The following is a 15,706-nucleotide window of genomic DNA, read 5'->3' on the forward strand; positions in this document are numbered from 1 at the left end:
GATAAACAGCTGTGTGTAAAGGTCTGATATGATGAGGAAAAATTTGTCTGGAGACACTTGAACTTTGGAGGCAACGTGGCACATAGTTTGGGATTTGAAAGCCTCCAGACCTAGATCTGAGTGGGCCCTCAGTGTTAGGTGGATGAATGATTGTTGCTGGTCATTCACTGAAAGGAATCACAGAGGAGCAGTAACCCTTGGTAATTGCTAAAACTTTATTATGAATGGAACACAAGAGATTCAGCTTATCTTGTGTACACTATATTCACCAGAGAACAATTGTGAATCTGAGATCACACTTGTACTGCTGACACTGGAAGGCTGTCAGTGTCCTGTGGAGCTTGAGGAGGAAGAGCCACAAGAGAGCAGTTTCAAGAGGGCATTTTAGAGACTGCAGAGCTGGCTGACCTATGGGGGCTTGTGTCTCCTGACAATGCTTAGCTGCACATGGTTCATGACAGCAATACATTCACTGGGGCTCACAATACAATGGCCACATAAGCACTCAGCACTCCACGACAGACATACCACTCACATAGCACAGCCATAAATATTTTATAGCAGTTCATGCTCACATTCAGCCTTCCTTGAAGAGCTAGGGCACATGAGGGCCATGAAGAGGTATTTTCCCTAGCCCCTTCATTTCATAATGTCAACTCCATCAGTTAACCATAAGCCATCCAAAAACTAAGGAAGAAGACCTCTGTATGACTTCACACATCCACACCCAAGGAGGAACAAACATGTTTAAATCCAGAATTCACAGCAACCTGCCAACCCACTGTCTCTGTCTCAGAGAGCATGATGGTTTCAACTTGGCTCACCTTGAGAGCTGCCAGGACAGCCTGCACAACGACCCCACTGATTCTGGGGGAGAAAGTAGAGGTCTGCCTTGGAGAAGTGGAGGTAGACAGGGCCAAGGACACAAAACAAGACTCCAGTCACAGGGATAAATATCAGAACTGCCAAACCCTACAGATGGGGACAGAAGGAACAGTGCAACTACATTTTCTTGGCCTTGGCTTGTACCCTTTCTCTGTCTGGTTCACTGCCCACCTGGAGCTGAGGCAGGTAGGAGGAAGTGTTGGGTCTGGGCTAAGTTCCCCTCCTCTGCCCTTCTAGGGGCAGGTCTGCAAGGGTCAAGGGAGGAGACTTAGCCAGAGCTGTGGCCTTCTCCCAACATATCAAAGAATTCAAAAGGGTCTGTTCTTATAGAGATAGAGCTGCTGTTGTGAGGACAGTAGGCAGCTCAACTACTACAAAGCCCTACTCTTCTGTCCATTCAGGGAATCAATGTAATGAAAAATGGCTCCCAGAGCCCAGTTGGTCTCAACATTGTTGATTTTCTGAGTCAGCTGGAAAAAAACAAAGGGATGGGCAGAGGGGACCATGCACACTGGTGAAAGGACTGCCTGGTTGGGGAGGCAGGAGGCAGTATTGTGACCCCTCAGGCCATGAAGGGCACAGGAGCACCCAAGAAGTGAATCCTTACCTTCAGTACTTCATTTCTCAGGAAGCCAAATTCTTGGAGCAGCAAGCTGACATAGGTGAGATCCATGCACATGAAAGGGTTGCTCTGTGGTTGGGTCACCACTGTCTGGCACACTGCGGGTGAGAGAGCTGGTTCCCAGTCAGGTTCCAATGCCTGGAGGGTAGGGATTAGGTGCATGCAGACCTAACTCCACCCATTCCAGGCATTCACTCTACTGGGCTCTGTGCTAGCCCTAGGTCCTCACTGCTGATTTAAACAAGCCTGCATCTAAGAACAAGACAGTGACCCACCAAGAGCACAGCAAGAGGCAGGGCCTGGAGACCAGCCTGGTTTCCACAGGGCTGGACCTCCCTCTCTGTGTCATGGATAGAAGGCCACATCTCTGCATCCATGACCCTGGATGCCTCTCCCAGGTACAGACCTGGGCTTTCTGAGGAATGAAAACACCATCAAAGCTGGTTCAGAACAATGCACTCTTATTCTCAAGGGAGATGGACAAACCCACCAAAAGCCTTTCCAGGAATTCTGCTAAGTACCTTTTCCTGTTGAAGAGTCATGGACACCCAGTATCCACGACACAAACCCAAAAGTAGCAAGAAAGCTTACAAGCCATTTTGGTGGGTTTGGAAGGACTTTCTATGGAAAAACATACAAAGGTGAACTCTTTCAACCTGCAATTGGGAATGACATCCAAAGACCATAAAATCTATGACAAGCCTTCACTTCATATCCTGTTTGGCTGAGGTGAATATGAGATAAGGAGGAAAGAGGGACAACTCAGAGCTGCAGGGTCAACCACCTGTGACCCCTCAGAGGAAAAAGTTCTTCATCCCCCATATGCCAGGCTCTGCTGTGCAGGAGTCCCTGGCTTCTTCTGGTTCTGGTGACAATTTTGAATTTGCTGGGGTACTTTTAGGGGAAATCACTCTTAAGGTTTCCCCTGAAAATCAATCTAAGTCACTGTGAAAAGATGTCAGGAAAAGTCAGATCAAAGGAGTCCATTCCTCATAACTCAAGGACTTTTTATAGCTCGTGACAGAGATAGCCCCCTTCCCCACTACCTGTGGCCACACAGGATGTGGTGGACTTGTGGCCTGGGCCCAGCATGGTGACCCCAAGTATACTCTCAACTCTGTACTCTCACACCTCTGAACGCTCATCTGGCTGACAAAATCCAGGAATTCTGGTACTACTGCCTGTGTCACAAGCACCATAACACGTCTGTCATGGCTGGTACACTGTCCCTTCCTCAAGCTCCAGCCATTCTCACTCAGGTAAGTGGAGTAGCCATGCATCGTAGCTGGCTGCAATTTCAAAGTCTCCGACGACTAGGCTGCCTCCTTTCTCCGCATCTGTGAGACAAGACCGAGTGTCTAGTCTATACCACCACTATAGGAGTCTCGATGCCACTGAGGCTTCAAGGCTGGCACCTGGAGAGCCTGGAGAAGCACAGGCCTGTATTTAAGGGCTGGCTGAAAGTCTGGCTGTAAGTAGGGCAGTAGCCCCACACATACTGACCATGGTTTCTGAGGTGCCTGACACAACTTGGGGTAAGCAAGTGTTCCACAGAGAACCACATGGAGATGGCTGGCACATCAGGGATCTAATAGGGGATGCAAGAGGAAGCTCACCAGGATCCCTGGACCCCAATTTTTAGCTTTAATTTTAAGTGAAGAAAAGTAACTACCAATGTTTCCCAAGGCTCAGCAATGGTATTCTGGTATTAATTTCCTGAGAGTGTGAAAAAGAAAATCCCATTTAAAAAAGTGAGGAGCTATTTGTTAGGTCTTAAAACAAATGGGCAAAACCTTTATGTAGCTCTCCAAGAGCATGCAGCCCCAGACGTCTATGCCATTCCCCAGGCTAGAGGCACCAAGACCTATGTCCCCAGTTATCAAAGACAGTACTGGTTTCTTCAATGTCCTTCCAAACCTCAATGTTCAATAGAGGGTCCTCAGGTGTCTCCCACCTGAGACTTATGTCTGATATGAGGCAGCTGCTCAACGTGTTGAAAGGAAATCTTCTGACTTCTTGGCTTTGGTGTTTGCTAAGTCAGCAAATGTCATGAGTGGATCCCATTTCTGAATGCGGACCCAAGCAGTTTTTTCAGAGCCATGTCTGACCACAAGAGAGAGTTAGAAGAGTTTTTCTGAATATGCAACATCTCCTTAGGTCACCTGGGAAGATGTTGGAACCTTAGGAAATGGACAGCCTGTAGTCAGAGTGAGGGGGTCTCAGAGTGACAAGGGGATGCTAGGGTGAGGCTCCCAACAGGCTGCCAGGGGTGTGGAGGACCCTAGGCATTGCAACATCTATAGGTGGCTGCATGGTTAGGAAGTGTGCATTAATGTGTCCTTGCTCCAACTAGGTGGAGACCTGCAACCTAGGTGGAGTAGGTTGCAGGCAACCTACTACCATGAGGTTGCCTGCAGGGGCAGCCCAAGGTTCTTGTTCTATACCACTGAGAGGGACCTGAGTCAGAGAGGTATGAGAGAAAGGACAGAGCCCTCCAACCACCCCACCCTGCTCCCCGTTAACTGCTTTCCACAGCAGGCCCTGACAAAGGGAGGCTTAGTGAGGGTGGAGACTCAGCTGGAGGTCTCAGGTCCCTGGGAGCTAGAAAGTGACATCATCAGTTTCTTCTGGACAGCTTTTTATTTACATGAATGCTCTTATCTTTACCACAGGCAATGCATTCTGAATATCTCAATTACTTCATTAATAAAATTACTGATCATGACCCAACGAAGTAACTTCAAACCCTCAAGAGTTTCCACCCTCAGTCTGAACACCTCCAGCCTTGATGAATTCCAAATGTTACCTCTTGTCCTGACTGCACTCTGGGGTGTGAAGGAGTCAGAGAGACACCAAAAGCTCCTCAGGGTGACCAGTGGAGTCAGCTGACCCTTCCCCATCCTAATCTGGGTGCAAGCTGGGGACAGATGGCTGCTTAGCTCTATCTCAAGTGGTTCCATCAGCCAGAGACTCAGGAATCAAGGCAGGAGCGTGAGGGTCTGAGTTACACAGGTGAGTCAGTCCTGCCTCTGAGAAGAAGACTGAATCAGCAGTAAGTAACTGCTCTTGTACCAACAACATAACTTTACTAAGAGGCTCAAAGCCTGATTTATTTATTAAAAAGGGGGCTTATTACCTTCTATTCAATGACAAGACACCTACCCTCCTGAATCAGTCTACTTCTCTCATCCTAAGATGATTCACAGTAGCGCTGCCCTCTGCCTGGGGGTTGACACATGAGTTTCCGGTCCAGCCCACACTTACCTATGAGGCCAACATTTGTTGCAAGGTCATAATAGTAGGAAAAAGCATAAAATTCCATGTCATTCACTTCCTCTGTGCTGTGCACTTTGTTCTTGAGGACCTGCAACACTCTATGTGCACACAACTGGTGCAGGTTCACTGCTGGGTGAAGCAAAAGCAGGGTCAGCAGTGACTTGGGCACCGAGCTCCAAGTCACTGACCTGGAGGTCCTCTTCTGAGGACTAGAGACCCTGACCTGTAGGGTTCAGTGGCACCAGAAGCCTGCACAGACCCCACCTCAAGTCAGGTGCTCACTAGCACCATACACATCAATAGCACCTCTCAGGAGCCATGAGGGGCCTGATTAAGGGAGAGAACTGAGAACAAAGGTGGCTGGAGAGCATGGCTTCTAACTCTGTAGGATACCAGCTTCTAGCTGGGCCCATACAGCTGTCTTCATGTAGTCCAACAGGGTCAAGTTTGCACTGTTTACCCTACGCTCAGCCTCTGCCAGCCCTGTGCTGAACTCTGAACATGCAGCATCTTACTCTATCCTATCAACCACCTGGAAGGTGAGGCCTGCATTCTCCTTATGTCACAGATCAGGAAACTGTGGTCTAATAGACAGTTTGGTAAGTTCACAGGGCTGGCCATTAACTTCTTGCTTGGAAGAAAAACACACAACACAGAGTTAAGGGACTGGATGCCCTACAGCCCATGCCTGGATCAGTTTCCCATGCTCATTCTCCAAAACCTGATCCACCATCTAAGGACAGCTCTGTCCAATTTTCTCCATGGCCCAGAGAGCCATCCCTTGCTCTTCAGACCTCATTCCCCTTCCCTCTCCCTTTTCTCATCAGTCATACTATCTCCTTGTTCCTTAAATGCAGCAGCTGCCTCAAGGCCTTTGCACATGCTACTTCCACAGCATTCAATCTGTGTAGTTCATTCTGAATCTCTTCATATCAGATCTCATATAGTCCCTGGTTGTCTTATCTAAAACTGCAATCTCTCCCTCAGCACCCCATCTCCTCCTATTTTATTTTTCTTCAAAGCACTTTCTCATGTGTTTCACTGTCTGACTCCTTCTATTCCACCTGGCCACAGATCTTGTCTGCACTGTGCACTGCTGCTGTATGCCCAGTGGCTGTGCCAGGGCCTGACAAATGGCATGTGCACACGTGGCAGAGTCAGTAACCTGCGCATGGTCAGTGGATAATAAAAAACATATTTGGTCTTTGTTCCTGGATTCTGATACAGAGCTCTTAAATTGCTTGTAAGATCCTCAAGTAATGGGTGTGAGAGGTGTATCTTCTGCTGTTCATAATAAGCCCCTTTTAAGTAGACCTTAGCTTATACTAATGAGGTGACTCCTGGTGGGTTCCTAGATGGCTACAGAATGACAGATGGTTGTTGCAGGAACTTACCATGTAATATGAGGGTTGGAGCTTCCCAACCCCAACATCCAGGGAGGAGAGGTGAGGAACTAAGGATTGAATTAATTACAAATGGACAAGGATTTAATCAATTATTTGGAGAATTGGCATAGAAAATCCACATATTTGGTGTCAGAAGATTAGAAACAGCTCTATCACCAAAAGCAGACAAACCTCATTCTCATGTGTGCAACCTAAGAAAAATATTTCAATATTTCTTTTAGATGACATTCACAATGTACACAGCAACAAAGACCATGTGGGGTGAGAGAGGTTAGGCTGGTGAGAACCCAATACAGGGCTTCAGGGATTCTAAAGCCTGGATGAGCCTCTCTTGTCCTAGAGGGAGAACGAGAAGCCATTTCTTCCTTTGTTCAGAAACAAGCTTGCTGATTTTCTTAGAGGCTTGGGATGTTCAGGTGCTTTCTTACTGGAGGCTTGGTGGGAAATCTGGCCCTTTAGAAGTATTTAGCAATAGATAAGGAAGCCCTGTACAGAGACCTCATGGGAGTTGGTAGATCCCAGTGGGTTACCTAGAGTCCTGATTAGGTTCAAAGAGTGCCTCCATTTCATGGACGTGTACAAGCTTGTCTGTAAAGGAGGTTTGATGACAGCCTCCATGCTTCTGGGAGATCCTTGGAAAGGGCAGGCTGTCATTTTTAACCCTTATAAGCTGCCAATGAAGGATAAATCCACAGTACCTGCCTTTAGTCCTGAAATTCTGTATGTTATTTCAGCACGGTCCCACTCTGCTTTGAAACTGGGAGACAAACAAGGACTCCTTTCTATCCTCTACTGAAATAAAAAGATAAAAAAGAAAAGAAAAGCACAGTGCTCTGTCACTGTAAGACTAGAGCACTGCATGGCCCTGAGAGACATGATTCTACTGAGGGGAGGCCTATAGGACAGAGTATTTTAGGCTAATACTAAAGGCACAGAAAGTTAAAAGTGAGACCTCACTCTTGGAAGTGTTCCAGGTCAGCTGTAGGAAGAAAATCCTGTATCATAGAGGCTGTAGCAAAGCCTCATCTGCTCTGGAAACACGGCCACTCCCAGCTCTATTTCACTGAGGGGCTTCAGGGGTCCATACCACACACCTAGTGCTGTTCAGTGAATTATTACAAGGACTCTAATAGAAGGGGAGCCATCGTTACCCAATTTTATGGATGACTGAGGCAGGGTCAAGTGCTACCATGACACAAATCTGTGCTGCTCCACAAAACCTAAGGTCCCATACTTAGTAAAGGCAATATAGTGGTTGGCCTCCAAGGCTGGCCCCACAATGCCACACCTTGAGGATGTTCATGCTATTTTCCCATCAAGAAGTAGGTCCCTATCCCCACCCTGGATTCTGGCCGGGGCCTATTTTCACCAACAGAAGGTACAGGAGCCACGATGTCCTGTGACTCAGGCAGTCTTCCTTCCTCTGAGCTTCCAGGGAGAAGTGTAGGCTGCTCTGCTGGGAAGAGGCCATGTGGAGGAATGCTGGGTGTAGACGTGCAGCCCATCCACCCTAAATGCCACCACATGGGACCCCAGAGATTCCAGTAGAGGTATCACTCAGCTGAAGCCTACTGAATCATGAGGTACAACAATGAAATGACTGCTGTTTGCAGCCACTCAATTTGGTGGGTAATGGATCAGTTGTGCAACAACAGGTAACACAACAGGGAGACTTGTTCTCTGGGGTACAAGCCCCACTTGTCCCAATCAGGCACTTGTGTGGCCTGTCAAGAAGACCAGTAGTCTCTCAGCTGTTCTGCCAAGAAGAGAGGGTACGGGAGCTGATGGGACCCTGATGCCAGCCATGGGTGGGCAAACTGGTGTTTGCCTTCTTCTCACTGTCTAAATAGGTGTTTTCTGGACCCAGAATGAAGGTCACTGGTGTTTCTGAGATATGGATGTATTTTTCACTTTGCCAGGGGATATCATTATGAGGCTAAATACCAGAATTTGAAAGAAATGAACAGAAACAGGATATACATAGAAAAACAAAATTTCAGTTGAACATTCCCACTGTGTCAGAACAACCAGGCCCTTGAAAGAGGTAGTTAGAAGTGCTGGGCTGAGGGGGTGATGAGACAGAGGGGGCACAAACTGTCAGGGCCAAGGGAAGGGTGTGTGGCTGGAGAACAAAAGTGGGCTCACATGCAAGAGTCTGGACCAGACCCATGGGGTCAAGGTCTTCGGGGCTCCTGCCGATGTCATCAGGATAGAAAGGAAGATACCAGCCCAAGAGCTGTGTCCCGCCATTCCTGAATCGGGACAGAGTGATCCCTAAGACCTACTCAGCCAATGATGGGCTTCTCCTCAGCCAGGCCCATCAAGAGGGAGCAGAAAAACTGGGAGTAAATGTGACTTTAATAGCTTGACCAGACACAGGCTTCATCTCTAGTCCAACACTAGGTCTGGAGGAAAAGTCAAGCCTCTGTTTTATGATAAAGCAAAAGAAGACAGAGGGATGTTCTCACAATGCTAGAATCATTGTGAATGAGAGAACAAGTTCCCCAGCCCCATGGCAACAGCTTGAATCACACTTCCTTGTCCCCCTTCTCATACTGTCCTGAAAAATAAGGTTCTCTCCTCAAATCCTGAAAAACAAGCAGGCTCCAAATGTAGGTGACAACTGTTATTTGAGATTTTAAAATCCCCCAGCTCAGTATTTCAGAAATGACTTTCTTAGCATCTTTCTTTTAAGAAATAACTTGGAAGGTACACAGGTGAAACATATTGGCTAGTGTCCCCATCTGGATGCCACTGACAAGATCTGGAGCACATTCTTCTATACATGTCCCTCCTGGGATCCCTGAGTCCTGCTGGCAGGGAGGACAGGCCAGGGGTCAGCGAGTTGCTGTGTCAGTGGAGGTGCATAGAGGAGAAGGGACACCTTTCCTGAAGGACTCCTCATGCCTGCTGAGCAAGGGGAATTCTCAACACTGTATTCCACTCACCAGGTTTCCCCTCTGCACCACCCAGAATCGCCAGCTGTGCTGACATCAATCCAAGCCCCAGGTAGCTGTGGAAAGAAAATCCTGGTTGAGGAGCTAGCCTGACACAGGATGTGCTGGCTGCCATCCTCAACTCTGATTTCAATACATTTACCTGGCTGGGGTCCAAAACAAGTGTGGCAAGGCAGCAGGCTTTTCTACTTCTTCTAGAAGCCTCCCTTTGTGGAGTTTAGGGCATTCAGCTAACTGGTTCAACAAATGAAAGCCTACTACTTGACAGGAAATTGCCTAAGAGCTGTGGACATTGGTGAATGCAACAGATACAACCCTGATCTTGATGGTTCACATGTTCTTTACAGAAAAAATCTGAAGATGCCCTGTGGGTGCTGGAAAATTCACACAGAATCTATAGGTTCTTCCCTACTTCAAAAACCTCCTCCAAAGTAGAACAGAATAAGAATAAAAGAAGAAATGTAATTTTGCTGTAGAAAACCTGAAAAATAAAGGAAGAAGGGAGAAACAGGAAGGAGTAGCAGGGAGAGGAGGAAGAGGCTCCAGGTGGGACCACAGCAGGAGGCATCAGGGACCTAGCTGGTCTGTGCCTGAATACTCTAGTCATTCCACAAGGCAGGGGTCATTCAAGGGGGAGGTTGAGCAGCACTAGCTGAACTATGTGCCTAGACAGTCAACCTTCCTACCCTCACTCCCGAAGACAAACCTGTCTGAGTAGAGCTTGTAGGTCCTATTAAAAATCTGCAGTGATGTCTGCAGCCAGGTGGGGTGGTCTGAAAGGTATCCTGGGGAAGAACATGAGGGTTACTATATTTCCTGCTGGACTTTCTAGAAAACTGTTCCCCATTCCCTCGATTCATTTGAAAGAACAAGGATATTCACAGTTGTATTCACTTAAAATAGCGTTTCAGAAAAATGACTCACGGACATCTACAACAGTGTGGTAATTGCTAGGAGGTAGGGGGTTGGTATAAGGGGACTAAATAGTAATGAAAAAAAGAAAAAAAGAAAAGAACCGTAAAAAACATAAAAAAGAACACATAAAAGATAAAATAAAAAAGCTTTTCATTAAGTCAAATTAAGCTTTCCATTGGAGCAAAAATGTAAAATAAAACATCCAGGTGAAAAACAAGGTTTTTCCTTCTTATGAGTAACATTTACCAATTTGACAAATACAGCCCAACCAAAACAATAATGAGTAAATTTCATAAGTGCTCTGCTGTTGAAAACTAAAAATAATAATTTAAAAAATGGTGGGCAAGGAGGGTGTTGTCAGGGAGGGAAGGGGATGGCCTACTTCACATTCTGGCCTAAAGAGTTCCAGTAATATCTACTTTATCACCCCACCAAAGACCAAATTTCTACTTTTTTCCAAGAGGAGTTAAGATCAAACTAGGAAGCATTAATTGAATGGATCTGACTCTCAGGAGAGGTACTGATGGCATGGGCCCAGAGCTACCAGATCTATGGGCCTCCTTATAGGAGGCAGCCTTGGAGGGTGGGGCCCCTAGCAGGGGCTGGTTACCTCAACTCTTGGAAGGAAGGTGATCTGAGTGGACCCTCTGCCCAAATCCAGCATGCCCACACTGCTGCTTCCTGGGGATTTCAAACTGCCTGGAGCACAGGGAGTAAAAACCAGCCCAGCACTGTCACATTAGTAAACAAATTAGCACAGTAGAAAAAGTAAGGAGAAGTTAGAAGCCAGGCCCTTCAGTGAAAAGAAAAACAACATAGAGAAGTAGTTGTAGCTATTAGAAACTCTCCATGTAAAGATGCACCGCATGTTTAAGAGTATGAACAGTAGCTCCACTACTTGTGGCTTTAATTTGAACAAGAGGACAACCCTGACCCATGGCTGGGCCTGTTGTATCTACTGCTCACAGCTCAGAGACACTGACATCTCTGATATTCCTACATGCCCCAAGATAGCTCTGAGGCTCAGACTCCTGATGTCACTTAACATGGTTTTCCATTCCCAAAGCATCAAGAAACTTTTCTTTTTTATACATGTGTCAGCTACATTGGTCTTTTCTATCATTAAAGAGACAAAATTCCTCATGCACCAAGTTAATCTAAGAAAAGTAACTCTTTGCTGCCTGTTTCCAAGAACAGATGTTTCTGTTCCTTATTCTATCTACAGCAGAGGAATTCAATTATAAGGTGATTAGTATTTACATCATATTTAATTGTAGAAGTCCTGACTTCTCTTAGAAATGAGGGCAGGGCCTCTGGTGGACTCTGCTGCAGGAGGAAGGTAGAGCTATGCTGGTAGAAACCTTTCCAGGACTGCAGAAAATCACCCTGTCCCTAGCACTTATATCTTTGAACTCAATGCTCCCTCTGACTAGCTAGGTGGACACTTCCACCCATTCTAACAACGTACTTGGTGCCAGAACACTGTGAAATCCTGAGGGGGTATTTTAAAGAGTAGAAATGAGGTCCCTGGGCTCTCAAGAATGGGGTCTGACCTGTTGTTAACCTTCACAATGCAGTGAACATACCTGTTAGAAAGTTGATGGTGATCCAGGCTGAAATGCCTACAAGAGAGTCACAAAATAGCATTTGAAATAACTTGAGTGGCTATAAACAAAATACAGGATGCAGATCACTACTTTTAGGTTTCAGAAGCACAAACTGACCACTTCCTCACTACTCTCAGCCTTCAGAACAGCTATAGAAAGTAGATTTATTCATAATGCCATCCAGTGGCTTCTGGCAGATAATTTTAGAAGACACCATACTAAAAAAATGAGAATACTATGCCAAATGTCATATTCCTCACTCCTATTCTTTATCAATTTTCTCTTTTGGAAGAGGCTGGAAGACAACTAAACATTCTCCACCCCCACCCTTCATACAACTCTTAAGGCCGTATTTAAAACCAGGACTGGTGAGGAACCTTATTAAGGGTTTCTTAGAATTAAAAACACAACATTCTCAACACGGTAGCAATTGGGCATTCTCTTTAAATGTTCTTAAAACTGAAAGGATGGTCATTTTCAGAAACTTTATCTGTGCTAGTTTTGAGCGAGTCATGATGAGAATCTAATTAACACTAGCTCCAAGAAAACCCTTGGAGACACTTAAACTGTGAATTGGAATGGAACAGTCACTCATTCCTTTTTCATCCATGCATCTGACCAGAAAAGAGCTCAGAGTGCTCCCAGCAGCCCTAGGCATAGTCCATCTCACTGGGATATACTCCTTGCACAGAGCGCTTCTGGCAACTCTACCTTCATCTGTTCCATTCATGACGGAAACACAGTCATCCCCTACAAGGAAAGGTGATGCCTTAAACACTTCTTTCACCTAAATGTAAAGAGAAACATGTCTTTATCCTTTAGAACCTAAACTCATAGTTTCCTATCACACTATGCTTTCAACAGGTGGCCACAACACACCACAGGCATCATCAGCTGATGCTGCAAAGTAACAAAACTCAGGTTTTGCTTTAAGCTTCTTTAATACTCTGCAAGTGCTTTCCTTGTTAATCTGCTCCCTGGGCTAGCTGAGGCAGATGCTGCCCTGGAGAGTCCTGAGCCAAGAAAATCTGGACTGGAAGAGCTCAGAAGCACACTGACTCTTCTGGGCCCCAAAATGCTGCCTTGTTTTAGGATGGGAGATGAAGAAGGAAACCCTATAAGGCAGAGCTCAGACCTGAGACCCCTGCATGGCCTAATGGGCGCTGCTCCCAGGAGACAACCTGACAGTGGGGAGGCAAAAGCAGTGAGCAGCTCCATTTGCATGTAATTCTTTCTCCATTTTTTAGAAAGTACCGATACACGGAAATTTTAGTACAAATGCACTTGTGTCCCACAATCCTACTTGAGTGTGTAATTTTTATAGGAAACTTTGACAGATGTGCAACAATCCACCATTTAGTAGCTAATTTAGAAACAGTAAGAGGATTTAGGAGGCACACCTTGCTTAGAAGTTTCTCTGACTTGCCTGATGAAAAGCAACACTCCAAGCATTTGTTAAAGATGGGTTCCAAAGCCCCTCTGCAGGGATGGTGCAGGGCCTGGGGTCATACCCTGGCCATATGAGAGCCAGGAAGAGGCTAAAGAGCCTCCTCAGTAGTCGGATCTGAGTATCAGACTGAGTTTCCATGAGAACAAGCAGGCTTGAGCTGAAATGTCAGGAATTCAGTTCCCATAGAATTTGACACACAGAATATTCTTGAATGACACAAAGCCCTTCAAAAGCACAATGACTTTTTAAAATAAAATTGTTATTATAAAAACAAATTTATTTTAGAAGGCACAAAGAGTTTAAATGTCTTAAGAAAGAAAATATCATTCACTCACTATTAACAATTCAATGTTTCCCTCCTCAGGAAGCATCTGACTGCCTGACTACTTGGACATTGGCTGAATATGGAATGTTTTCAATTATTGTAAGCCACCCCCAAGCAGTAAATGGATAAAATTACCTTTTATAGTAAATTCTGAGCCTTTTCTCCTGGTAACAGAAGTAAACCAGCTGTGGCCTTGAAGACCAAGGGGGTAGTCTTCTAGAAGTCAAAAGGAATTTCTTGTTTAGCAACATCCAGTAATTCTTGAATACCTGGAGTGCTCTGTGAATGTGGTAAAATAGGGTCTGTCAAAGGTCAGCATACAAAGTCATAGATGCTTCCCTCACCCTTTTGGTTTTATTAGCTTACAACTTCATTTTTTCCCTAAGTTTCCAAATCAGCATAAACTTGCAACTCAAGCAGTGCTGGGAGTTGTGTGGGGCACAAGGACCAGGTAAGCACAGAAATATGTCATCCCAGGGTGAAGCACACAAGGGGGGCTCCTTTTCTATACATTTGACCATCAAAACGCTCTCCTGGCAACCTTAGATGAGTTGCAAATCCCCTGAACATCATGAGCGAATTCTGGGGTCCCTCATAGTGCTAAAACCTCATGAATAACTACACTAAGGAATCATTATCACCTGAGAGAATGCTTGATCCACATATTGGAAGAGGCCCTGTGTCTGCGAGGATATGTGGGATACTTTGGTAAAATATTGCTAGGCATGTCAATAGGTACAATGCCATCAGAGCAATTTGACAATGTCTGTGCAAAGGGAAAACATAAAGTCCTTTTACTAAGAAATTCCACTTTAAGAATTCACTGAAGAGATGTCTTTGCACATGTGGATAATGAAATGCACATAATGTAATAAACTGCAACCTTTCCTGTACTGTTAAGAGCAAAAGATTAGCCATTATTAAATGTCTTTCAGGAGGGGACTGGTTCTATAAATTTAATGTGCATGTAAAAGTACAAACCATCCAGCCAGAAAAATCAAAGTAGCTCTTCACTTACTGCTGATAAATGAAACTCAAGTGACATTGTTTAGTGACAAAAGCAAAGTGCACAACAATGTGAATGCCAATCCACTGTGTATATAAAAGAAAAAGGAGGGAAGAAGAATACAGATATATTTGCTCCTATCCATGTAAACTTGCTCTTTTCATTCATGTAGCAGATTCCTGCCAAGAAGGAAATAATGCCCGTGTGCTGGAACTATAAAAGCTCTACCTGAGTAGCAAAATAAATTAATTCAGCACCATTAGTTTTGGTTCAATGCACCCCCAAACGGAAGCATGTGTTCAAGTTTTATTAGCAGCTTCTAGGGCAAAGCACCACATAGGAACGTCAATCTTCAAAGGACAAGAAATGAGGTGCATCATTCTTAAGGCTCCCCTACCTTCGAGGAATGTCCACCGTCTCTTCATAATTCTCAGTTATGGTAATTTAGTGGAAATTCCTAGGGGAAGGGACAGAGAAGTGCCAGGTTGAAAGCAAGGCATGTGTTTAGGCTCTGACTGCAGCAGCCATGTGACCACGGGCAAGCTATCTCCTTGCTTTGGGCTGGTCTCATCTGTAACATGTAGCTGCTCACAGGAAAGCTGCCTCATGCTACTGTTTCAGGGTACAAAGAGATGTGAGATATGCACAGAACAGGACATAGATACTGAATGCTGGTTTTACAGAAGTTCAGCAAGAGGTTAACATCCCTTGGAACCAGGGACACTGACAGGCAGGAGTACTGGAGGACAGTGTGATTGCACTGTCTGGGGATGGAAAAAGTGGGAGCCAGAACTATCTGTGTAGGAGGCAAGACTGCAGTGGCCTTTATGCCAACCTTGAGGCTGTCTGGGTGGAGAAGAAATAGAACAAAAGTGGTCCTTGGCAGACAGTGGAGTCCAGGCCTTCTACAGTCCCTCCTTTTAGGGATCTAACCCCACAGTCACATGTGGATGCCCTCAGGTCCCCAGAGCTCAGGTCAGAGCAGCACCACTTAAACCTATGGTTACCTCTGTGGCCCTGCCTGGGGAAAGGCATCTCCAGTGGCCCATGACCCAAATTTAGTCTAGAAGCAGGAAAAATAACCCCTCCCTGAGCAGTGCTGCAGAAAAGGCTCTCTTGACCAGTGCCAAAGAACAAACGTCCCTCTCCAAAACTCTACCCCCACCAGGCCCTCTCCCTGCCTTATTTTGGGCTTCTCTTGGGTCTCACTGCATGTGGAAGCTTCCCACAGCCCTCAGTTCATGTGACCAACCTGGC

General features: G+C 45.7%; 1 protein-coding gene across 1 annotated transcript; it reads right to left on the minus strand.

The window, feature by feature from the left end:
* Positions 1-201: 201 nt before the first annotated feature.
* Positions 202-14,488, minus strand: ENTPD6 (ectonucleoside triphosphate diphosphohydrolase 6). Its single transcript, XM_036009447.1, is given in 12 exon segments — positions 202-1,355; positions 1,493-1,605; positions 4,772-4,912; positions 6,888-6,967; positions 9,122-9,202; positions 9,853-9,904; positions 9,907-9,931; positions 10,672-10,760; positions 11,648-11,683; positions 12,380-12,455; positions 13,579-13,722; positions 14,462-14,488. Coding segments are annotated over 12 exon segments (963 nt in total). The 3' UTR covers positions 202-1,256.
* Between the last annotated feature and the right edge of the window lie 1,218 nt (positions 14,489-15,706).

The sequence above is a fragment of the Phyllostomus discolor genome, chromosome 9 (genome assembly GCF_004126475.2).
Source record: "Phyllostomus discolor isolate MPI-MPIP mPhyDis1 chromosome 9, mPhyDis1.pri.v3, whole genome shotgun sequence".
Lineage (NCBI taxonomy): Eukaryota > Metazoa > Chordata > Mammalia > Chiroptera > Phyllostomidae > Phyllostomus > Phyllostomus discolor.